Consider the following 25,300-nt stretch of genomic DNA (forward strand, 5'->3'; position numbering starts at 1 on the left):
CTCCGCAGGTCGCAGCGCACCATGCACCGCGGCGCGTGCAGCCTCGTCAGGGTCTCCGCAACGCCCGTCGCGGCCCTGGCTGTGGCGCTGCTCTCGTCGCTCTCTCGCTGCTCCCTCCTGGAGCCGGAGAACAGTGTGGTCTCCGCGCTCAGCCCCTACTTCGGCACCAAGACTCGCTATGAGGATGTCAACCCCGGGCTGCTGCCGGACCCCGAAGCGCCGCGGCGGGACCCGGAGTTGTTAGAGGAAGCCTGCACCCCGGTGCAACTGGTCGCCCTCATCCGCCATGGCACCCGCTACCCGACGACCAAACAGATCCGCAAGCTGCGGCAGCTGCACGGGCTGCTGCAGGCCCGCGGGGCCGAGGATGACCGGACTCGCGCTGCCGGCCGCGGCGACCTGGGCGCCGCGCTGGCCGACTGGCCGCTATGGTACGCTGACTGGATGGACGGGCAGCTGGTGGAGAAGGGGCGGCAGGACATGCGACAGCTGGCCCTGCGCCTGGCCTCCCTTTTCCCAGCCCTCTTCAGCAGAGAGAACTACGGCCGCCTGCAGCTAGTCACCAGCTCCAAGCACCGCTGCGTGGACAGCGGCGCCGCCTTCCTGCAAGGGCTCTGGCAGCACTACCACCCGGGGTTACCGCCACCCGATGTCGCAGGTGACCACCCTGGGCCGCCCCCAGATCCTGGACTTCCCCGACTCCAGCCTCTCCTCACTTCCCTCTGACCCCAGTCCCTCGTCCTTCTCCGCCCACCCGCGCCCATCCTTTGGGATGTTCAGCACTTGACTCTCTCCCTTCTCATACATAATGTTCATTTATTCTTTCATCAGGCATGACTTTGGTTACCTTCTACGTACAGGAAGCTGTAGTAGACGTTGGGGGATCCAGTAGTAAAGGAGACAGGCCAGGGCAGTTTTTGATCATCCATTCCCAAAATGAATTTCTCTCTCTGAGCACCAACCCTTGTCCCTTTCCTCTCTCTCTGACAGCGAGTTCTACAGTTGGGCACACCTTTTTTTTTTTTTTTTTTTTAAATTTAATACAATCTATGAGTTTTTTCCTCAGGCTTTACCTCTGGTAGTATTTGGATTTTGTTTTATTTTTTTCATTAACAACTTTTTCAGATATAAGTTCTAGACCTACAATCTATTTTAGGAAGCAGCTCTCAGATTTTCTTTACCGCTCTGCTTTTTTCTATTTTGTTGCATGTACTGTAGAGTTACTCTCTTTGTAGCTGTGGTCCGTCGTCATAGCACAGTACTTTACTGATTTATTCCATTACTTATGCTTTTGCAAAGTTTGGGAGATCATCTAGCATTGCTCTTATTTCACAGGTCATGGTGCTGAGCCCAAGAGTATCCCTTGCCTGATTGTCCTTTCTTAGTTTAAGGACTAAGAGTCAGGCCCAGAATCCAGGCCTTATGTTTTCTCTGGAATGATGCTTTTTTCCTTAGAAAGTGTTTTAATAGTCATAGACAACAACAATAATAATAACAAACACTTAATGCTTGCTGTGTGCCAGGCATGCCTCACACTTATTTCACATAATCTTTACAACAGCTCTCTGAAGTTGATGGCATTTTTGCCCATCTTAACAGGTGAGGAGGTTGACACATAGAAACAATAATTTTTCTTATTTCAGACAACTAGGTAGGGACCCAGGGAAAATGATTTAGAACTTGATCTTTTTAACCGTTGCACTATATCTACAACTTCCATTTGTCCTATAACTTAAGGATAAGAATGAAAACATGACATTTTTTGTGCCAGAAAGATGCAGAAGTGTTAATACTTCTTGATCAGCTTTAAGGTAAAAGTTGAGGTGAGGCATCGTTTAGCTTTAAAAAGCCCAAGTGAAAAATAAATTAGAAGTAGACTGGTTTCTCATTTCTCAAATAGCATCCTCTCTTTAGCTGTTCAGCCATCTCCAAGAGGTTCTTCCGTTGACACTGTCATGTTACTGCTCTGTGGGTAACTTATTTTGCTGACTGGTGTTTAGTCACTTGTTGAATTGTGCTTTTGAATTAAATAGCTAGACTTTTTCCCATTAATACAGGTGAAAATTTCCCACAATGTTTTAAAATTAGCTGAATGTTGGTATACGCTAGTGTACACCAGAAAGGAACTGCTGGACCTTCTGGGATGAATGGATTTTTGCCCTTAAATGGCATTGTGAGCATTAGCTTTTGCCAGCCCTGGGTCAGAATAGTTCAGGGTAAGCTGCCCCTCACCATTTTCAGTCTCAGAGATTAAACCTTTTGCTTAGCTGCATTATTATTATCTACAGACAATTGTTTTGCCTGTTTTGTACATCTGGGCTTTGGAGGGAAGCCACTGAATTGGATTTTGTATTCTTACAGAAACAGAACAATGCCTTTGTTCCTGTTTAAAGAACAGCAGTTATTAGATAATAGCAGGGGTGAATTATCCAGATCCACTTAGGAAATTTTAAGGCCACAGAAAAAGATGATAAAGATGACTTATTTTCTTAGTCAAGATGTTTCTTAAGAACTGTAATCCAGTTGCCAATTCAGTGGGCTTAATTATTTATTTCAGGATTTGGGATGAATACATACACATACATAGAGATATTTTCACAGACACATCCAAAACAAAATGGTATAACAAGACATAATTTTCTCATTTTAATTACAGAAACAGTGTTATGTACTTAGTGTTTTTGTCATAGTAAATTTTTGCAGAAATGATGACTGAAAATCTGTGTATTTTAAGTATGACTGAGAAAATTTAAAAGGCACCCCAATAGTTGGAGCATGATTATGAATGCTTTTCTAGTGTGTATTTGTTCCTTAATTGGGTAAATAATGTAACATAAAATTATAAATGAAAAGTTATGTAGGAGCTCCAATTAGAAAATAAACCAAATCAGAAACATCTAGCACAATGAAATATATAATACCTGAAACTTTAATATATCTTGTGTTGTTGTCAATACTTTTTGTCCAGAGCAGTCTTTTTGCAAAGTAACACAGATTTGAGAAAGTTAATTGAGAAAATAAAATACTCTTTATTTAGACTTTGGATTAAAGTAGTAAAACAGAGTCTATCTTGAATTCTCTCTCACCTTGTTATTAGAAGCTTTGCTAATTCTTTGTTTAATTTCTCAAATTTTCTATGCCTGATAGAAACAGGACCTATGTAATACATTTTTGTACTTCTTATGACATTCATGTCAAATAATTTATTTTTTTAAGAAAACATTCATTTCAGTCTATTTCATAGTGTAGTATTGCTCTAACATTTTATTTTACCTTTGATGTTCTCTGTTTCATTAGTCCTTTTTAGCGTCTTTTTTTCATCCTCTTATGAATTAACAATCTTTACAAGCGGGAAATGGTTTGCTCCATGTCTTTCATAAGCAGTGTGTTTACTTATTTCAGATATGTTGAGGTGTGAATAGGTTTTTAGTGTTCCTTTTTATACTTGAAACAAAATTTTCAATAATTTGAAATTGTCATTCCTATCAATGGATGTGTGTGTGTGTGTGTGTGTGTGTGTGTATGTACACACATGGATACACACAATATTTTTTTCTCCTTTCAGATATGGAGTGTGGACCTCCAAGAATTAATGATAAATTAATGAGGTTCTTTGATCATTGTGAGAAGTTTTTAACTCAAGTGGAAAGGAATGCTACTGCTCTTTATCATGTAGAAGCCTTCAAAACTGGACCAGAAATGCAGAACATTTTAAAAAAAGTTGCAGATATTTTGCAAGTGCCAGTCAACAACTTAAATGCAGGTAATGTGCCTGTTATGTTGCATTTGAACTCTGAAATAATTTAAGTGACTTTTAAATTGTAAATATGGAAAAATATGGAAGCATAAAGCTATTCCTTTTAAAGGACCACAATTGATTTTACACTGAGAAAATAATGTATTCTAGGTCAAGAAGATTCTATTTCTCATGCTTACTATTTTTAGGTTCAGATTTTGCTTTGAGTTTTATGTAAGTTAATACACAAAATTCTTGACATAGACTGGATTTTTTTTTTTTTGAGGGCAAAGTTATATGAAGCTTCAACCCCAAGCATTATTTACAAAACAGAAATTATCTTTTCTGAATTATCTCCTAAAATCACTGCAGATGGTGATTGCAGCCATGAAATTAAAAGACGCTTACACCTTGGAAGAAAAGTTATGACCAACCTAGATAGCATATTCAAAAGCAGAGACATTGCTTTGCTGACTGAAGTCTGTCTAGTCAAGGCTGTGGTTTTTCCAGTGGTCATGTATGGATGTGAGAGTTGGACTGTGAAAAAAGCTGAGCTCCGAAGAATTGATGCTTTTGAACTGTGGTGCAAGGAGATCCAACCAGTCCGTTCTGAAGGAGATCAGCCCTGGGATTTCTTTGGAAGGAGAAAAAAAAGCTGAAACTCTAGTACTTTGGCCACCTCATGTGAAGAGTTGACTCCCTGGAAAAGACTCTGATGCTGGGAGGGATTGGGGGCAGGAGGAGAAGGGGACGACAGAGGATGAGATGGCTGGATGGCATCACCGACTCAGTGGACTTGAGTCTGAGTGAACTCCAGGAGTTGGTGATGGACAGGGAAGCCTGGTGTGCTGCGATTCATGGGGTTGCAAAGAGTCGGACATGGCTGAGTGACTGAACTGAACTGAAAGTAATACATATGGAAAATCATATAAAAAATTCTTTAGCTTTTAAGTAGATGTTAATGTTTGAAAGGGATAAAGTTTTAGAAAAGAAGTGTGATTTTTTATTTTCTCTTTGAGGCTTTTGTCCTAGAGATTTTGAGAAAGTGAATAGACATATCTGTCATAAGCTGTTGCAGTGGATTCATTGCAGCCTGGGTAAAAGGAAACACTATTAATAATTGTGCTGGGAGAGCAGGTGGAAAACCAGGATACATGCTCACCCAGCAATGAGAAATTAAGAATAATAACTAAAAAATTTCCCCTGTTTTCTAGGAATGTGTAATCCATACAGCAGATACTGACCAATCTATATATGGAGTGTGATTTCTTTATAGTGTGAATAAATTTCCAAGGACTAGAAGTAGGAGATGTTGGGAACAAATTAAGTATACTAGCATCTGTTGATCTGGTGTCTAAATGCTTTATGTGAGTGCATGCTCAGTCATGTCCGACTCTTTGTGACACCATGGACTGTAGCCCGCCAAGCTCCTCTGTCCATGGAATTCTCTGGGCAGGATTATTGGAGTGGGTTGCCATGCCCTCCTCCAGAGGGTTTTCCCAACCCAGAAATCAAACCCCAGTCTCTTGCAGTTCCTGCCTTGGCAGGCAGATTCTTTACCACTGCACCACCTGGAATGCCAAAGGATCAGAAAAGTGAAGATGCCTAGTAGCATTTAAAATTGAGTTTTTTTCTCTTTCTTCAACTGGCTATGCATTGGAGTCACTTGCAGAGTTTTAAAAATTACTTATTTGGGAAATCAAGTACATAGATAATAATAAATATAATGAGTATCTATATACCCACCACTTAGTTTGATCAGATTTTAAAATTAAGCTTCAGTTAGTTGCTTTAAATAAATTGAGGGTCCTTAGGCCCTCTCCAGGATTTCATTCCTTTCCTTTTCTCCCTGCAGGTAACTGTTGTTATGAATTGAGCATTTAAGTCATCCCATGTCGGTTTTTAATGTTTATATTTATGTACCTAAATGGGATATAATTTGCAGATTTTTAAACTTCTAGGAATGATGTCAAACTATGATATCAGTCTGAAATTTGATTTTAATTCAACTTTGTATTTTTTTATTTAATGCATGTAATTCTAGTTCTGCATTTACACTTATGTATAGAATTGCATTATATAACTACCAGTATCTAGCCATTATTCTGTTAGTGGACATTTAAGATTAAGGTTGTTTTTTTTTTTTAACTGTTTCTAGTCTCTGAATTGACAAGGATTTTTGTGTTTTGGACTTCTCTGGTGGGTCATTGGTAAAGAATCTGCCTGTCAATGTAGGAAGCATGGGTTTGATCCCTGGGAAGGGAAGATCCCCTGGAGAAGGAAATGGCAACCTGCTCCAGTGTTCTTGCTTGGGGAATCCCATGGACAGAAGAGCCTGGTGGGCTGTGGTCTGTGGGGTTACAGAAGAGTAAGACACAACTTAGCCACTGAAAACAACAACAAATTTGTGTTTTGCTGATTGGGTGAGAGCAACTTTTTGGAGGCAGTATTAGCATAATGGTTAAAATTATGGGTTCTGGAATTGGACTGTTTGCATTTGATTCTTGACTGTGTTATATTTTTGAATAACTCTCTGATCTTTATACATCCCAAGTTCCTTAATAACTATGTCATGCTTTCTTTCTGTGTAAAACAGATATAGGAATTGTACCTGCCTCATGTGATTATTGGAAGGATTATATTAGATTTATTCATGCAAAGCATTAATACAGTACCTGGCACAGAGTAGCTGCTCAAAAATATGTTAGCTATTTAAATACCTTTTCTTTTTTTACATAGAAAGGTGAAGTTGAATGTATTTTTTGTAATTTATTCTTATTTAGAATGTAGCTGCGTAATTTTTTTTTAATTGTGTTATTTCAAAAATATATATGATACATTTTTAGGTCAATACTAGTTAAAAGTTATTTACCCCATCATTAAGTTTTACTGGTCAGAGAGGCTGAAGCTAATACAGTCCAGATTCTTTGTATAGGAAATTACTTTTCTACTGAAGTTTTTCTTAGTTTTTAACTCTTTCAAATAGTGCAACAGTGAACATCCTTATAGTCTGCTTCTTGCACTTGAGAGTTTATAAGATAAATATAGGTAGACTTATTGGATTAAGGAGCATGAATATTTTACATCTTGACATATACTACCAAATTGTTCTCTGAAAGTGTAGAAAAACTTACATCAGCAATATATGAGAATGCTCATTTCCCGTAATTCAGCCAATAGTGGATATTATTAGTCATTTTGATTAACGAAAAATGATACCTAGCTTTATTTTGTGTTTCATTGGTTACTTGTAAGGTTGAACATCCTTTCATATGTTTATTAGTTATTTCATTCCTACTGTGAATTGCCTCTTTATAAACCTTGGCCATGTTCTGTTGGATTATTCTGTTTTTTCTCATTGAACATGGGTACCCTTTATGTGTTATAGATATATTGATTATATATTCTTTACTGTTGCTTAACAAAAGGATAAATGTTTTGCCTATTTTGTGTTGAGATCCAGGCAGCCTAGAATGAGTTATCCAAGATAATTAGTGGCTGAGTCAGGTCTCATAGTATGATTTTTCCCTCTTTCTCTCCTTCTTGACCCTTTGTTTCACCTTCCTCCTAACTCCTCACTTACTCTACCCTTTTTCTTCTCTGTTTTTTTATATCCTTCTCTGTACTTTCTTCTTAATAGTTATAAAGTGAATTATTGTGTAGTTTAAAGAACTGTTCAATAAATGTCCCTTGTTATTGCTAATTTTCAAGTTGGGGATTAAAACCTTTTATAACTTTATCTCCCCTCTTCCAACCCTCTAAAATTAACAGAATCAAACTATGTTTTATGTAGTAAGTCCTTGACACTCTATAGATATTCAGCCTTTGGAAAACTGCATAAAATAATAACCCACACATTTTACTCTTTTTTTTTTTTTCTCAGATTTAATTCAGGTAGCTTTTTTCACCTGTTCCTTTGACCTGGCAATTAAAGGTGTTAAATCTCCTTGGTGTGATGTTTTTGACATAGATGATGCAAAGGTATGTATTACTTTTGGAGCTTCTTTGCCTTCTTTGCATGGTTTTCAATGTTATTTGAAGCAGCTTTTCAAAAAAGAGTAGGGAACATTAAGTGTCTTGGACTATCTCATAATTTTCTTAACAAAGATTAATTGTTCAGATAAGACCTGTCTGTTTGTAAATAGTTTGTGTTCATAAAACTCTGGGAAACATTCTTCATTGTGATTCGATTTCTAGATCCACCTGTTTAAAAACCTACTTAACCCGTCAGCAAATTTTACTGCTGTAAAGGATTGTAGAGCTAATATAATCCAAATTCTTCTTTTTATAGGGTGAATGGATTTCCAAAGTTCAGAGAGGATGAATGGATTTCCAATACCTATTCTTTTATAAAATTTTCATAACATATTGAGTTCTGTGCTCTATCTGGTGATGGCAGTAATTCATCTACAGTTTCTGCCTGCCTAGTTGGTATTCCCTTTCTTTCCTCTTCATTCATATGGCTTCTTTGTAGAAGCCAAACTATTTTTGGAGCTGTTCCAGTGTATATCTGGAACCTATCTGGAAACCTATCTTTAGGCTTCTTCCCACATCTTTTTTTTTCTCATTTTGTACTCTCTCTTTTAAATGATTATTTTATTTTCTTAAGTCTTTAGAATTCATGATACTATATTTAATTATAGTTTTCATCTGCTCTGTAGAATTTCTAGGGTGAGGGTGCTTTTTTTCTGGCTGTTTTATCTGTGTAGCTGTCTTGTTTTTAATTTATATGTTTGTATAGACACTAGCACTTTTTTAATTACTCATCTTTGCAATGAGTTCAGCTTTTACTTCTCAAGTGGCCAATAGGAATGAGCCTATTGGTTCAGAGATAAGTAGTGTTCCTTACAATTTAAGAGTTTTTCTCTGAGATTCTTTGCAGAACACTCCATGGAGAGATGGATGGTCAGTATGTTTCCTGTAATGGTGTTACAGACTGTCCAGGGAGGCTCCTGTTAGACATCATTGTTTCGAGCCAGGATTGCTGGATTTGCTTCCACAAGTTACCATGTGCTTCGAGGATCTGTCTTCTGCTGGTTTTATCTGAGATGTTGTGTTTGATCTTTACTGCATTTGGCAGTCCGTCCTCATTTATGGTGGTGGCTCAGGGTACAGAGGATTTCTAATCTCTTTGAAAGGAGCATTTGCCTTTCTCTTTCTGATTCTTGTTTTTTAGAGTGATTTCTGAGAGAAGAGAGCAGATATATCTTTATATTTTCTAGTTAAGAGCACGTTCAGTTTTTCATTATAAAATATGTTTGGCATAGTCACCAGTAGTTATCCTTATCAAGTTAAGGAAATTTCTGTTTCTTGTCTACTAAAACTTTCTATTTGTTTATTGTTTTTAAAATTAAGGATGTGCTGAATTTCTGGCATCTAGGAAGATGATTATTTTTTCTTCTTTAATCTTCTAGCATAGTTAATTATATTAGTACATTTTCTAGTATTGAATTGTGCTTGTATTCCTTTTTTCTTATGATAGATTCTTTTATTGACTGATTTTTCTCCTACTTGATGTTATGTTTCTTATTTCTTCATGTATTTCTAGTAATTATTTATTAGATAATGGACACTGTGAATGTTACAGTGTTGAATACCTGGATTTTGTCTTTTAAGTGTTGAATTTTGTTTTCTTCTGCAGTTAAGTTACTTGTGGATCAGTTTAATCCTCTTGAAGCTTCATTCTTCCTGAGTTTCATACTCTAGACCTGACCTTAAAAAAGTCCGACACAAGAATTTACTTATACACGTCTTTACTATTAAAATATGACCCTTTGACATCCAGATTTAAATTCTGGATCTCTTGGTGTCTGTGGAAACTCTCTATTTAAGCTGCTTGGAACGTGAATATCTCCTAGCCTTGTGCTAGCTCTGCAATTGATCAGCTTACAAATCCCATAACATTAGCAACATAATCAAGGGAATTCCCCCCGCCCCTCCCCACCTCCATGATTTTTGAAGTTCTTTTTCTGCGTAGCTTCTTCCTCTCTTCTCTAACCTGCTAATTCCAGTCACTTCAGACTTAGTAAACTCTGAGTACCGACTCCTTGAGTTAGCAAGTCTGCTGCATTCTGCCCGACATTCTTTTCCCTGTGTCAGTTTCAGAGTGCCTCTTCTTTTTCATTTCTGACACTATTTTTGTTTCATTTCTTGAAAAGGTTTGGCAAAACTTTAATTCTTTTTATTTTCACCGAACAAACTTTTACTTTGTCCTTTTGTTAACTTCTTTATTTAATTACCTCTTTAGCAACCCACTCCAGTATTCTTGCCTGGAGAATCCCATGGACAGAGGAGCCTTGTAGGCTAGAGTCCATGGGATCGTAAAGAGTTGGACATGACTGAGCGATTTCACTTTGACTTTTAGTATTTGTTGAGCTTTGTTTTTAGTACATGGCACTGGCCTGTCCTTGCTCTTGCTTTTAAACTTACAGCTAGCACTTAATTTCTTTAGGGACTTTTCTGGGAAGAATGGCTCATAACAGCTATATAGTCTTCTCTTGTACCTCTTTTGGATTGCAACTTTTTATCCTCTACTTTTGGTGTTAGATCAAATGATACGTGAATACAAGTTTTAACATTCAGATAAAGGCTACCTTAATCACTGACTCCAAGTTAAGAGCTCTCCACAGAAAATCTACCATTCTTGTCAGTTTGATGTGTACTTCTCAATCTTTTAACGTATATGTGTATTTTGGTAGTAAATAGTATTGTACTGTATGTATTCTACTTTTTTCCTTTAACAAATGTCTTTTACAAAAATACAGAAATTCACAAAAAATTGGCATTTATTGAACAGTGTCTGTGTGCTAAGGGCATTTTTGAGGACTTTGCACAGTTCTGAGGAGGTGCTGGAATTCTGAGCAGATAATGCAGTAAATCTCAACTAAATTATGGAATGTGTCCAAGATTTCAAAACTCAGAATGAAAGAGATCCAGCATTTTAAATAGATCTCTGAAAGGCATAAGGCTCCAAACATTGAAAATAACTGCATAAATTATAGCTTTTGATTACGTCTCAGGAAAATGAAAAAAGAAGATTAATATATTCCACTGCTAGTCCACACTTAAGATGTCAGCAGGACTGGTCTCCTCTGAGAGCTGTAAGAGAAGGATCTGTTCCAGGCCTTTCTCACTGGCTCTCATATGACCATCTTCTATACGTATCTGCGTCCCATCCTTCCCTCCATCTTGCTCTTCTCTCATTACCAACAATAGTTAAACAACATACACTGGGCTACATAAAAAAAGTCCAGTAGGGTAAGAATACTCTGGCCATGACAGGTTCAGAAATGCGTGATATTGCCCCATCACACTAAAATGGGCTTCCCAGGTGGCTCAGTGGTAAAAAATCCACCTGCCAGTGCAGGAGCTGCAGGAGACACAGGCTTGATCCCTAGGTAGAGAAGATCCCCTGAAAGACGAAATGGCATCTCCAGTATTCTTGCTGAGATAATCCCGTGGACAGAGGAGCTTGGTGGGCTACCGTCCCAGGGTCACAAAGAGTCGGACGTGACCGAGCAACTGAGCATGCTTGCGCACTTTAACAGTAGTTAGTGGTCTGAGTTGCCTGGGGTGAGGCCAACAAGTATTTATTATTCTTAACCAGCTGTTCTCATTCAGCATTATGTCTTGGAGATCTTTCCACATCAGTTCATTTAGATCTATAAATAATCTTATAGTATCCATAGTATGTGTATCTTATAGTTTAATTATCTACCTCTTAATGAAGTTTAGGTATTTCCAGGATTTTTTTTTTTTTTGGTTCCTATAAGCATTGCTATTCTAAGATATTCTTGTACATTGTCTCTCATGTTCCTCTGTGATTATTATAATAAATGGAATTAATAGGTCTTAGAGATGTGTGTCTTTTGCCAGTTTGTCCTTTAGAATGTTTTAATATATTAATACATTCCTTCTAATACCAATTTTCCATAATCTTGGTCTACTTTTATTGCTATTTTTATTACTGTTTTTGGTTACTTGAACCAAAGTAACTCTTTTTCTATCTGGTTTCTACCTTCCTAAAATTCTTTAAAATTCCTGACTCACTGTGAGCAACTTTCTGTGCTATAATGAATCTTTTTCTATGTATGTTTTCTTTTTTCTGTATCTATCTTTGCTATCATCTTAATATAATTTTAGAAGAGAAGGGAGCACGTACCTGTCTTTATCCCACTCTTCTGAACTGTCAAGGATGCTGGGATTGTTGGCTGTGAGTAGAGCTGACTTGCTCTTGCATGTCAGTCTCTACATTCCCATTCAGGTTTGTGTCTCAGCATAAATCTCTGGGTCTCACCCTTAAATACTTGAAATGGTAAATAAAAACTTTGTAACTGCTTAGATTCTCCTGTGCTTTTGGTAGAATAGTGATTAAACAATGTAACCTTTTATGAGAGATTATTAAATCAGAAAATCTGTTATAGTAATAAAAATGTAATGATTTTTGAAATGTTTATTTTTAGGTTTTAGAATATTTAAATGATCTGAAACAGTATTGGAAAAGAGGATATGGATATACGATTAACAGTCGATCCAGCTGCACCCTGTTTCAGGATATCTTTCAGCACTTGGACAAAGCAGTTAAACAGAAACAATGGTAAAAACTTTTAAAAACTTTTAAAAACAGGATTAAAGCCCAATTAAGCTTCTGGAAAATGTTTTATAATGGGTGATTCTTAAAAATAGATTTTGCTTTTATGTTTTTAGAAAATAATTATACTTACAAAAGAATTAGATGACCTATGTAAGTTATAAAGCATGTACACCCTCCATTCAACCCAAGAACTGGAACATTAGTAATAATTTGCATTTGTCTATTTATGTACTTCTCTGTGATTTCATTTTCCATTCTCCCCTGGCCCTATTTACTTCCTATCCCCTTTGCAGACTATTCCCCATTTGATTCATATTATTCCATAGTCTCTGTAAAATTTTTTTTATTATGAATGTATCCATGCCCAAATGACACGCTTAGTTTTGCTTGGAGACACATGCTTACTGTGTTTTGGGATTGTTTCCTTCCCCCTCCAACATTACATTTATAATATTTATCATGTTGTTACATATACTATAGTTAATTTGTTTTTACTAGAGTACAGTATTCAGTAATGTTCATTATTCAGTAAATAAATACCATAGTTTATATCATCTTGTCACTGAACGTTTGGGTAGTTTCTAATTTTTGCTATATTTTAAATAGTAAAATTGTACATGATTTCTGGTTTGAATTTTTCTAAGTTTTTATTTTAAATGAGAATTTCTCATCAAAAAGTCTCTATAACATTCATACATCTCAAAGTTTAAAAATACTTTTCATAATTTGAACCTTTGATAGAATCTAAACTGTTTGACAAATGACTCCATGAAAGCTTTTATATTCACAGTTGGAAATGAAAATCTTTTAGTAAAAGATTGTGACAGAAAGACTGAAGATGGTACATTTGATTGAGTTTGTGGTATTAAGTTTTATATACATATAGATATAGAGAGAAATTGTGTGTGTGTGTGTGTGTGTGTGTGTGTGTGTGTGTGTGTGTGTGTGTGTGTGTGTATGACTTTAGTTTGTGAAATTTCCTTGGGTTAGATGGGAGTTAGGGAAGAAAACCAGGTTTAGTATACGTGGTTCCTAATTCATGATTTATGATGATGGTTCCACTTAAAAGTTTTTGACTTTATGATGGTGCAAAAATGATACACATTCAGTAGAAGCTGTACTTTTCCCAGGCTGGCTATCTGCAGTATGATGCTCTCTCATACTGCTGGGCGTCGGCAGTCTGCTGGAGCTCTCAGTCAGCTGCATCACCATCAGTAATGCAGTCACAAGCAAAACACTGCCAATATTCTTAGAACCATTTTAGACCCATACAGCCATGCTGTATTTCACTTTCAGTACAGTGTTTAATGTGAAATATTCAGCACTTTATTATAAAGTAGGTGTTGTCTTAGGTAATTCTGCTCAACTGTAGGCTAATGTTAGCATTTTGAACACATTTAAAGTAGGGTAGATTTGAGCAAATTCCAGGAAATAGCAGGACAGGGAAGCCTGGGGTGCTGCGGTTCATGGGGTCACAAAGAGTCAGACATGACTGAGCAATTGAACAACAGCAAAAGGTTAAGCTATGATGTTTGGTAGGTTTCTGACTGGATGTTTTCAGTTTAATGAAGTGTTTATTGAGATGTAACCCCACCATAAGTGGAGAAAGCTGTATTTAGTTTCTGCAACCAAACACTTTTTTGGCAGCAGAAACAAAATAGTCAAGGCAAGTTCCCTCTTTCAGATAGGTATTAATTTCTTTCCTACATGGTTTTATGAATGTTTTAAAACCCTTAAACTTTATGAAATGACTGTTTTTTCATTGTTTAATGTTTATCTCATTGATGAATGTGAGGTATGGCAAACTTAAAATTGTGTCTGAAAGATTCTTAAATAACTTCTGCGAAATTTGCTGTTAAAACTTGTTACCAGATTCAAAGCTTAAGTAAGAAATTTATCGTTGGTATTTTAAAAATGAGTGTTTCTGTACACTGAAAACTACAAAGCATTACAGAGAAAAATTAAAGATAACCCAAATAAATCCAGAGATACACTATCTTTATAGATGGGAAGATTCAGATTGATCATCTGTAAACTGACTGCAGTCCCTGTCGTAACTGCAGTGGATCTCTTTGTAGAAATTGAGAGGCTTATTCTAAAATCTATACAGAAATGCAGAGGATCTAGAAGAGCTAAAACAATTTTGAAAAAGCAAAAGGACTTAATAAATACCTGACTTTAAAACTTATTATAAAATTGTAGCCATAAACAAATGGATCAATATAATCAAGTCAAGAAATACATTCTGATATATATATGGTCATTTTTTTGCACAGATGCCAAGGTAATGTATTGGTGTCCTTTCAACAAATGGTGCTGGAACAGTTGGATACCCATATGTTAAAAAAAATGACACTCAGACCCTTCCCCATACAATACAGAAAAATGGATTATAGAGTTGTATAAAATCTAGAATTAGAAAACTTCTAGAAGAAAATGTAGAATCAAGCAGCAAGGATATATTGTGCAGCGCAGGAAAACAGCCATTATTTTGCAATAATTTAGAGTATAATCTTTAAAAATATTGAATCACTGTTATACACTTGAAACTAGTATAGTTGTACTACAATTTTTAAAAAGAAACAAACAAAATGTAGGATCAATGACTTGGATTTAAAAGCTATAACTATGAAACTCTTAGAAGAAAACATAGTAGTAAGTCTTCACCATCTTGGATTAGGCAATGATTTCTTAGATACAGAAACAAATGCATAATCTATTTTAAAAAATTGAAATGAACTTCATCAAAATTAAAAATCTTTGTGCTTCAAAAAGCACTGTTTGGAAACTGAGAAGACAGGCAACAGACTTGGAGAAAATAGTTGCAAACCATATAATGGGATTAAGGATTTGAATCCAAAATATATTTAAAAATTTATATCTCACTGGTAAGGTGACACATAATCCAGTTTTGAAAAGGGGCAAAAATCTGAACAGATACTTTACTAAAGAAAGATATATGGATGGCAAATAAGCATGTGAAAAGATACTAATAAACTATTTGATAATATCATTAGATATTAAAATCACAATGCTGCTGCTGCTAAGTCGCTTCAGTTGTGTCCAACTCTGTGCGACCCCATAGATGGCAGCCCACCAGGCTCCCCCTTCCCTGGGATTCGCCAGGCAAGAACAGTGGAGTGGGTTGCCATTTCCTTCTCCAATGCATGAAAATGAAAAGTGAAAGTGAAGTCACTCAGTCATGTCCGACTCTTAGCAACCCCATGGACTGCAGTCTACCAGGCTCCTCCATCCATGTTATTTTCCAGGCAAGAGTACTGGAGTGGGTTGCCATTGCCTTCTCCAAAATCACAATGAAATACCACTAATACCCCTAAGTTGGCTGTAAAATAAGAGAAAAAATATATATGTTGGTCTCTGCCCCAGGTTCTTGACATTGGACTCCTGAAACCATTGTACTGTCTCAGGTGGTAAGAGTTTCTTTTGTTCTAATGAGATGACTGGATGGCTCCAGGATGATGGCTGTTAACTGGAAATAACAAGCCGTGATTAGAAGCTTGGGATTTTCAGCCTCATCCTCCCCCTTCCCCCAAACACCACCACTACCATTCCCCACGGTTCTCTTGAGAAGGGAGAAGGGCTGGAAATGGAGTTAATAATCAGTCATGCCTGCGAGGTTTACAGGACTAATGGGGTGGTGAACAAGTAGAGGAGTTGAGAAAGAGGCATGTCTGGAGAGGACATGGGAGCTCTGTGCTCCTTCCCACTTACCTTTCCCTGTACACCTTTTCCATCTGGATGTTCATCTGTGTCTTTTATCATACCCTTTTATAGTAAACTGGTAAGTGCAAGTAAGTATTTTCCGGACTTCTGTGAGCCACTCTAGCAAATTAAACCTAAGGGGATCATGAGAGCTTTCTATCTGTAGCCATATCGGATACAAGCGGTGGGTGACCTAGGTGAAGACCTACTACTTACAGTTGGCACCTGAAGTAGGGGGCAGTCTCATGGGACAGAGCCCGTAGCCTGTGGGAGATAATGCGTAGAACAGCCATCTGGTGTCACAGAGTATTGCCTAGTGTGGGAAAAACCCTGCACATACGGTAACCAGAAGGGTCAGAAACATTAGGAATGTGAGAGGAAATGAGAAACAAAGGAGGAAAGGACTAAAAGTATTTTTCCTATTCACTGGCTAAAATAAGAAAAAAATTTTTTTAATTTTTCTTAAGTGTTGATAAGATGTGGAGCAATTGGAAACCTTATGCATTTTTGGTGGGAAAGTAAAATTGTTTAAAAAGAATCTTTTTGAACATAACACCTTATCTGTGATTTATATTAAAATGAAATTCCAGGTTTAATTTATTTTGTTAGGCTTTGCTTATCTTACCCACAAGTAAAGTATAGCGGGGAAAAAAAATTGCAATGGACTGACTATTCCATTATGTTAGGTAATAGCTAGTTATGTTTTTTTACCTACTCAGACGCTAATGAGACTGATTTTCATGTTATGGATGTCTTGTTGGATGGGATGCGGATGGGATGCCATGGGATGTAATAGGCAGATGCTTAGATTTGGTTTTGAGTCCTGGTTCTACTTTATTGATGCTGCAGATTCCTCACTTCTGAAAAGGAGAATTGTTGTCCTCACAGGGTTGTTAATCAAGTGAGATAATTTCTATTAAAACAGTATAATGTAGGATACAGGTATGGTATTGTTACTGTATGTGAGAGCTCTCTGGTCAAAACATGTCCGTAATATCTTTGTCAGACATTCACATACCTTTCCTCCCCCTGCTGCCATGATTAGTCGAATATTAGAAACAAATACTTTTCTAGTACTTAACCTCTTCAAATTTTTATGTTCTTGAGCTCATTCCTTAAATTAATTCCCTTTCCATCAGCAAGATAGAGAACATTTTTACTCCTTTTGGAGAATTACTCTTGTATTTGTGAATTGAAAAGAAGGTTCATTCAACAGTATTTTAAACATCTACTGTGATATGTGTCAGGCAGTATCATATGAGCTGGACAAAGTCATTGCACTTGTGACTGTTAACAATATAGAGAAAATAGAAATGTATAAAAAAGCCATGGGTTGTGATATAGCTATTTATGTAAGATTGTAAAATAGTATGGTTATTCCCTCGTGGTTCAGTTGGGAAAGAATCTGCCTACAATGCAGGAGACTGGGTAAAACAGTATAAAAGTTAAAGGAAGGAGAATTTGACCTTGTAAGACAAAATTTTTTTGGCCACTGCCTCCTTTTCTAGCTAAGGAAAGAAAGTCAACACTTATTGTGAAGAAACTGGCAGATGCTTTTCAGGTACGGTTTTCTGTATACCAAAAGACTGATTAGGGATTTTAAAATTTGTTTAACTGTATCAAGATGAAATCTTAAACAGGTAAAGGGAAAAATTGAATTTAGAGACTTCTGTCAGATTGCTTTCCAGAAAACAGTGATGCTAACCAATTTTATTAGCAGTGCCAAAATTTAGGATACTTCTCAAGAAAACCAATATATGCTCAATACAGAGAGAATAATAGGTTTTAAAACCCCAAAACTAATAGACTTTGTTTTTTAGAGCACTTTTAGGTTTACAACAAAAATGGGTGGAAATACAAAGTTCCCATAATCTATCCCTTCCCTCACAGACATAGCCTCCTCCCCTACTAATTTCACACCCCAGTGTGGTATAATAATAATGTTTTAACAGAATATTTTATATTTATATTTTTTATGAACTGTTTTATCAAAATATTATTTTTACTTCATGACTTTTTTGTATTTGCATTTAGAGTTTATACTGAGTGTGTTTATATATGTATTTGTCATATATACAGAAACAATATTTATCCTTAATATTATCTGAAGAAATGTCTTCACTCATTTCTAGAGTTCTGAGGCTATTTTTGCTTTCTCCATCCTTCCTCCACCCCGTATTGAGATGGTACTGTGTACACAGGTTGTGATCTTTTTTTGTTGTTATCTTGTTACAGTAATGTTAAATCAAAGATATTCTTCAATGTTCCTGAATACTTTTCAACATAATTCTAATAGTGTGATTTTACTTCACAGAAAAATTGGAGATTGTAAATAATGTTAATTGATAATTATCAACATTTTGGTTAAATACAACCAGTCCTCCAGATCCATGGTCCTTGACACTTACTAGGATCTTGACCTTATTTTCCTTCTTAAACGATCACTACAGTCATGGGTTAAAGTTAAAACCAGTAACTTTAGTATTTAAGCAAATTTGAACAGCTATTGCTGTTTAAACAGCTGTGGTTAGAAAAGCAGGTTAAACTTGAATAAGTAAGATTTATCTGCATTTTATTCTACTTTCCCATTCCCCATTGTCTGTTAATATATTTTTATTTTTAATTGAGATTCAGTAAGTCACTTCCTGCTTTTTCAAAGAAAGGTTTATATTCTGAACTATGTAATTGCTTACCTCGTGAGATCTTCCATTTTGTCAGGGATACTCTCAGATATGCAAATTAATTATTGTAAATATATGTTACAGTCATTTAATAGCTCTCATTAATCTTTTTTCAACCTTTTCATTCACCATTGAATAAGGGTATGGCTTTTTAAGATTGTGTAGTTCCACGTGTTAACCTAAGATGGCAGTATTGAAATAAAAGTATAGTGGCACCAAGTAATTACTTGGCCCATTGTAAGGAGTGAGCTTTGTCTTTTGAAGTTCATAGAAGTGTATGCAGATTCTAAATTCTCAGAACTTGTTACTGTTCTGAAGTTATTGTTCCATGAGTTTAACTAGGTACCACAGACTCTTCTAGTGCTAGTTGTTGAAAGATACTGGCTAAAATAAGGTAAAAGTTAATATAACTAGCCTGGCTATGCTTTGAATTCAAATTCAACTGTCCATTTGTCTTTTGGAAAGACATGTTTTGACTTTCAGTGGACTGTAGGTCTGCGATGGCTAGACCTTTATTTCCCTGGCCTGTCCTCAGTGTCTAGAGCATGCCTGCGATGTAGTCAGCGCTTAGTGTGTAATGAAGGAATATCCACAGCTCTGCAGTCATTTATCCTCCTAGGCCTCTAAGCTGCAAACCTGTGCATTATTCTTGACTCTGTCTCCCTCACCTTCTACATCTGCTCACCATAAGGTGGTATTTGGTTGTTGTATTTTCTTCACATCAAGTTCTTTTACTTTTCTTCACCCCCACTGCTTCCGCCTCAACTCATATCAAACTGATATCGTCTCTCTTTTTGATTTTAGCAGTTACCTCCTAAGTGCTTCCCTGATTCTAGTTTTACGTCTACTCAAATTCAGTACAGCTAATTATAGAGAATAATAGGTTTTAAAACCCCAAAACTAATAGACTTTATTTTTTAGAGCACTTTTGGGTTTACAACAAAAATGGGTGGAAATACAAAGTTCCCACAGTCTATCCCTTCCCTCACAGACATAGCCTCCTCCACTACTAATATCACACACCAGTGTGGTATAATAATAGTGTTTTAACAGAATATTTTATATTTGTATTTTTTATGAACTGTTCTATCAAAATATTAGGCAATGGAAGGTATATACAAAGATGAAGACATTTAAATTATGTCTCACATGAGTGTCTCAAGGCACTCATGTCCTATTTTGGAGCATATCTATATAACAGCACTAAAACGGGTAAAAAACAATACTGAAGAATTGATTTGAACCATTGGGGGTTGGTAAAGCCTTTATGGGAGCAGGAGTCTTTGAGGTTGATCATATCAACCCTTAACACTTAACTTTATGAAGTATAATTGATGTGAAATAAACAGCACATATTTAAAGTATACAACTTGATAAGGTTTCACCCATTTATACAGCCATGAAACTGCATGCAAACGTTTCTTTGTGACTCTTTCTAATATAGTTCCCACCCCTCATTCCCAGGCCGATCCACTGATCTGCTTTCTGTCACTATAGATTATTTTGTATTTTCTAGAATTTTATATGATGGAACCTTATGGGATGTATGTGTACTTTTTTAGGGGTTTGGCTTCTTTCACGTAGCGTAATGGTTATAAGATTCATTTGTGTTTTGAGTGGTTTCGTGGTTTAGTCACTAAGTCGTGTCTGACTCTTGTGGCCCCATGGACTGTAGCCCACCAGGCTCCTCTGTCCATGGGATTCTCCAGGCAAGAATACTGGAGTGGATTGCCATTTCCTTCTCCAGAGGATCTTCCCGACCCAGGGATTGAACCCAGGTCTCCTGCATTGCAGGCAGATTCTTTACCGACTAAGCTATGAGGGAAGCCCTTCAGAGCCCGGATCTGGAGCACTGCGACGGTATCAGTCATTTATTCCTTTTCATTTAGTATTTTACTTGTTGTTCAGTCGCTCAGTCATGTCTGACTCTTTGCATCTCTATGAACTGCAGCACGCCAGGCTTCCCTGTCCTTCACTGTCTCCTGGAGTTTGCTCAAACTCATTTCCATTGAGTTGATGATGCCGTCCAACCATCTCATCCTCTTTCGCCCCCTTCTCTTCCTGCCCTCAATCTTTCCCAGCATCAAGGTCTTTTCCACTGAGTCAGTTCTTCATATCAGGTGGCCAAGTATTGGAGTTTCAGCTCAACATCAGTCCTTCCAATGAACACCCAGGACTGATCTCTTTTAGGGTGAACTGGTTGGATCTCCTTGCAGTCCAAGGGACTCTCAAGAGTCTTCTCCAACACCACAGTTCAAAAGCATCAATTCTTCTGCACTCAGCTTTCTTTATAGTCCAGCTCTCACATCCATACATGATCATTGGAAAAACCATAGCCTTGACTAGACGGAGCTTTGTTGACAAAGGTCAACAAAGTAATGTCTCTGCTTTTTAATATGCTGTCTAGGTTGGTCATAACTTTCCTTCCAAGGAGTAAGCGTCTTTTAATTTCATGGCTGCAGTCACCATCTGCAGTGATTTGGGAGCCCAGAAAAATAAAGTCTGACACTGTTTCCCCATCTATTTCCCATGAAGTGATGGGGCCAGATACCTTCGTTTTCTGAATGTTGAGCTTTAAGCCAGCTTTTTGACTCTCCTTTTTCACTTTCATCAAGAGGCTCTTTAGTTCTTCTTCACTTTCTGCCATAAGGGTGGTGTCATCTGCATATCTGAGGTTACTGGTATTTCTCCAGGCAATCTTGATTCCAGCTTGTGCTTCTTCCAGCCCAGCATTTCTCATGATGTACTCTGCAAAGAAGTTAATTAAGCAGGGTGACAATATATAGCCTTGATGTACCCCTTTTCCTATTTGGAACCACTCTGTTGTCCCATGTCCAGTTTTAACTGTTGCTTCCTGACCTGCATACAGGTTTCTCAAGAGGCAGGTCAGGTGGTCTGGTATTCGCATCTCTTTCAGAGTTTTCCACAGTTGATTGTGATCACACAGTCAAAGGCTTTGGCATAGTCAATAAAGCAGCAATAGATGTTTTTCTGGAACTCTCTTGGTTTTTCCATGATCCAGTAGGTGTTGGCAACTTGACCTCTGGTTTTTCTGCCTTTTCTGAAACCAGCTTGAACATCAGGAAGTTCACGGTTCACGTATTGCTGAAGCCTGGCTTGGAGAATTTTAAGCATTACTTTACTAGCGTGTGAGATGAGTGCGATTGTGTGGTGGTTTGAGAATTCTTTGGCATGCCTTTCTTTGGAATTGGAATGAAAACTGACCTTTTCCAGTCCTGTGGCCACTGTTGAGTTTTTCAAATTTGCTGGCGTATTGAGTGCAGCACTTTCACAGCATCATCTTTCAGGATTTGAAGTAGCTCCACTGAAATGCCATCACCTCCACTAGCTTTGTTCGTAGTGATGCTTCCTAAGGCCCACTTGACTTCACATTCCAGGATGTCTGGCTCTCGGTGAGTGATCACACCATCGTGATTATCTGAGAAGTGATTCAGTACTACACATTACAGCCCTGGCAGAGACAGGAAAATCTGTTAAGGGCTCAAGATAATACCAGTTATGCTAACAGCCATACAACTAGTGATACTGAGGTTAGTTACCATCCTTGTGTTTACTTTGGTTAAGTGTTCAAATCTTTTGCCATTTTTTAATTGGGTTATTTATCATTTTTATTGTTGTTGCTTTAAGAGTTCTTTAATGTATATTCTAGATACAGAGATTTTCTCAGATTTATACTTTACAAGTATATTCTCCTAAACTGTGGTTTGCCTTTTCTGTTTTTATAATAATGTCTTTTATGGGCTAATTTTGCAACACTTTTGAGTCAGTTCCTCCTGAGCATCTATTTGGTACCCTGTATATTTTGAGATTTTCCTGTAATGGCTTGTGTGAACACAAACTATTCCTGGCCTTGTGTTAGCTTTGGGGATGCTTTCCTGTTCTTTGTGTTCAGTGCTTTTTGCCTGGATTTGGATAGCTTTCTCACAGACAGTGATCTGATGAGTACTAGCTGACCTCTTGGGAGGAGTCACTGCACATCTCTCTTCTCTGGTGTGCTAGCCTGTAGATTCTAGTCAGTTGGGCCTCGATGAATTTCCAGTTCTATCTCATCTCTCAGGAAGATTGATGTACTCTGTTTGGGTTCCCGTGCCCTGTGCTGCAGCCTGGAAACTAGGCAGTTAAGATGGGAGAGCTGTGGGGATTTGCCTCTGCTCACTCTTATTCTCACTATTGTTGAATATCTGGAAACTGCCTTTTCATATCTTTTGTTTAGCTTTATAGTAGTTTAAGGCAGGAAGGTAAATCCAGTCCCTGGTACTACATCTTGGATGAAAGCAAAAGTTATTTCTATGTCTTTTTCTTGAGAAAAAACTTTACACTTGAATCATTTCATTCTATATTTGTGTTAAAATGTCAAATTTGATACTTTTCCAAATGCCACATTGGAGCTGATGGTTCAATCAGATGTAAAATAGGATTAAATTCTTTTTCCTTGTAATTTTCTTCCCAGAGCATCTCATATATCTGGCAGTTCATGTTGCTTATTTGTGCACTTACATAATTGTGGGAATTACACAAGTCTAAAGCTCTATTTGATATTCTCAGATCATGTTTTAAAATACACTTTGTGTAACATTACTTGAGTGTGAAACGTGAACTGAGAGCTTAGAAAAACCTAAGCTGAGTACATTTAGGAGAAAACATGCAGTTATTAGTTGTTTTTCTGGTTGAACTTTTTCCTGGGTCTTTTGTCAACTTTGAACACATGTATACATGCATAGTTATCAAACCTCATTTAACAACGTTATTTTAGACTTCAATTTAACTTTCCTTTTTAATGGAAGATTTAATAAAATCTCCTTACCAACTTACGTAAGTAAAAAGAGGGCTGAAATTTGGAGAACTGCAGTCTTACTTGCTAGATAACATTAGGTAATTCACTTGTCCTTTCCCTATTTCTAAAATGAGAAGTCATGACCAGATTCCTCAACCCTAAAATATTAGAATTCCAACTGTGTATTTCTACATATAATTCATGTAAGTTATTCATTTGTTTTCTTGTATTTGTATTGATAGTGTACATTTTCTAGTGTTTTTAATTTTTAAAGCTAAAATGAACCTCTGTTAAAAGTGGTTTTGTCACTTGTTGGAAAATGTGATATCTCAAATTTAATGCATTTTTATCAGAGGTATAGGGCAGAATTAAAGGTACATTAGATGCCTTTTGTTCTTTTTTTTGAGACATTGTGCTGCAAGTCCTAAAGAATAGCATTACAAGTCAGGGATATAGTTAATATGAGAGATGTGACTGACTAATAGAAGTCTATGTTGGAGGATTGGAGTATGCAGTCAGAATGTAAAGAACAGAAACTACACGATTCAAGAAAAGTAGAAATGTTGACAGCAAATTATAAACTATCTGCATTTTCCTTAATATGGTGTTGTGTATAAATTTAAATGTAAATTAATCTATTTAGACATTTTAAATGTAGAGCTCATTAGGGCAAAATTATCCGACTTCTCTGAAACACACATGATGCAGGAGATAAGAGCTAGTGTGGAGCAGGATTGTAGCTGCACTGCTCCTCAGGGCGTCAGACTGTAATATGCAGCAGAGGGGTTCTTAGGATGTGTAGAGTCTGAACTCCCAAAACTGTATTCAAGTTTTTATGGGTTTGAGCATTTCTCTGGGATGAAATCTCACTCCTTTAGATTTTCAAATGGTTTCATGTCCCCAATAATTATAAAACTATAGACGCAGTGAGTATTGAATACATGTCATTACTCATTGCCTTGGCAGTTCCACCTTTAAAAAAATTTTACATCTTCCTACCAAAAGACTGCAGTTTTTAATTAAAGGTAAAAAGCTAGTTCTTTCTGTCATGGCATCCTGAACCTCACAACTCTGTTTATTGAATGGCCATATGATACAAAGAAAACTATATGGGACCACAGGTAGAATGGAATGTAGTAGTCTTTATGCTCTCTGCAATTTTCTGACAAAATTATGTGGCCTTACATTAGCAACTGAATAAATTGAGAAGTGATTTTTTTTTTTCCCCACATTCTTTCCCCTGTTGTCTTCCCATGCATTATGTTCTCTTTTTCTTTCTGGTCTTTCTAACCCTCCAGCCCCTAGACAGGCAGGCAGACACACACGCACACACACACACACACACACACACACACAGAGTAACCCATTGGCGCACACACACACACACGCACTGTAACCCATTTGCACACACACGCACACACACATACACTGTAACCCATTGGCGCACACACGCACACACACATACGCTGTAACCCATTGGCGCACACACGCACACACATACGCTGTAACCCATTGGCACACACACGCACACACTGTAACCCATTGGCACACACACACACTGTAACCCATTGGCACACACACACACTGTAACCCATTGGCTAGTGCCAGTGTTTTGGGCTTAATCATAAACCAACTTTGCTTTAAATAAGCTTGGGAATAAAACCCAGAAAATTTCTCATGGCATCCTTGAAACTTGGATATATTTAAGAAGAAGCTGGGGTTCTGGTTCTTTCAAACAGCAGTTGGGCTTGTACTTAAAGAAGTAAATCAGT

General features: G+C 37.2%; 1 protein-coding gene across 2 annotated transcripts in view; it reads left to right on the forward strand.

Moving 5' to 3' along the window:
- The first annotated feature begins 7 nt into the window (after positions 1–7).
- The window catches only part of MINPP1 (multiple inositol-polyphosphate phosphatase 1), a 35,280-nt gene continuing 9,987 nt past the window's right edge, over positions 8–25,300 (forward strand). The window contains exons 1-4 of one of the 2 annotated variants that reach the window (XM_004020010.6): positions 8–658; positions 3,566–3,763; positions 7,620–7,717; positions 12,199–12,332. In XM_004020010.6, coding sequence (XP_004020059.3) covers positions 22–658; positions 3,566–3,763; positions 7,620–7,717; positions 12,199–12,332 — 1,067 coding nt within the window. In that variant the 5' untranslated portion in view covers positions 8–21. The remainder of the gene's footprint in view (positions 659–3,565; positions 3,764–7,619; positions 7,718–12,198; positions 12,333–25,300) is intronic. The other variant, XM_012102486.5, reaches the window with a different exon arrangement.

This window comes from Ovis aries, chromosome 22, assembly GCF_016772045.2.
Source record: "Ovis aries strain OAR_USU_Benz2616 breed Rambouillet chromosome 22, ARS-UI_Ramb_v3.0, whole genome shotgun sequence".
In the NCBI taxonomy this organism is placed as follows: Eukaryota; Metazoa; Chordata; class Mammalia; order Artiodactyla; family Bovidae; genus Ovis; species Ovis aries.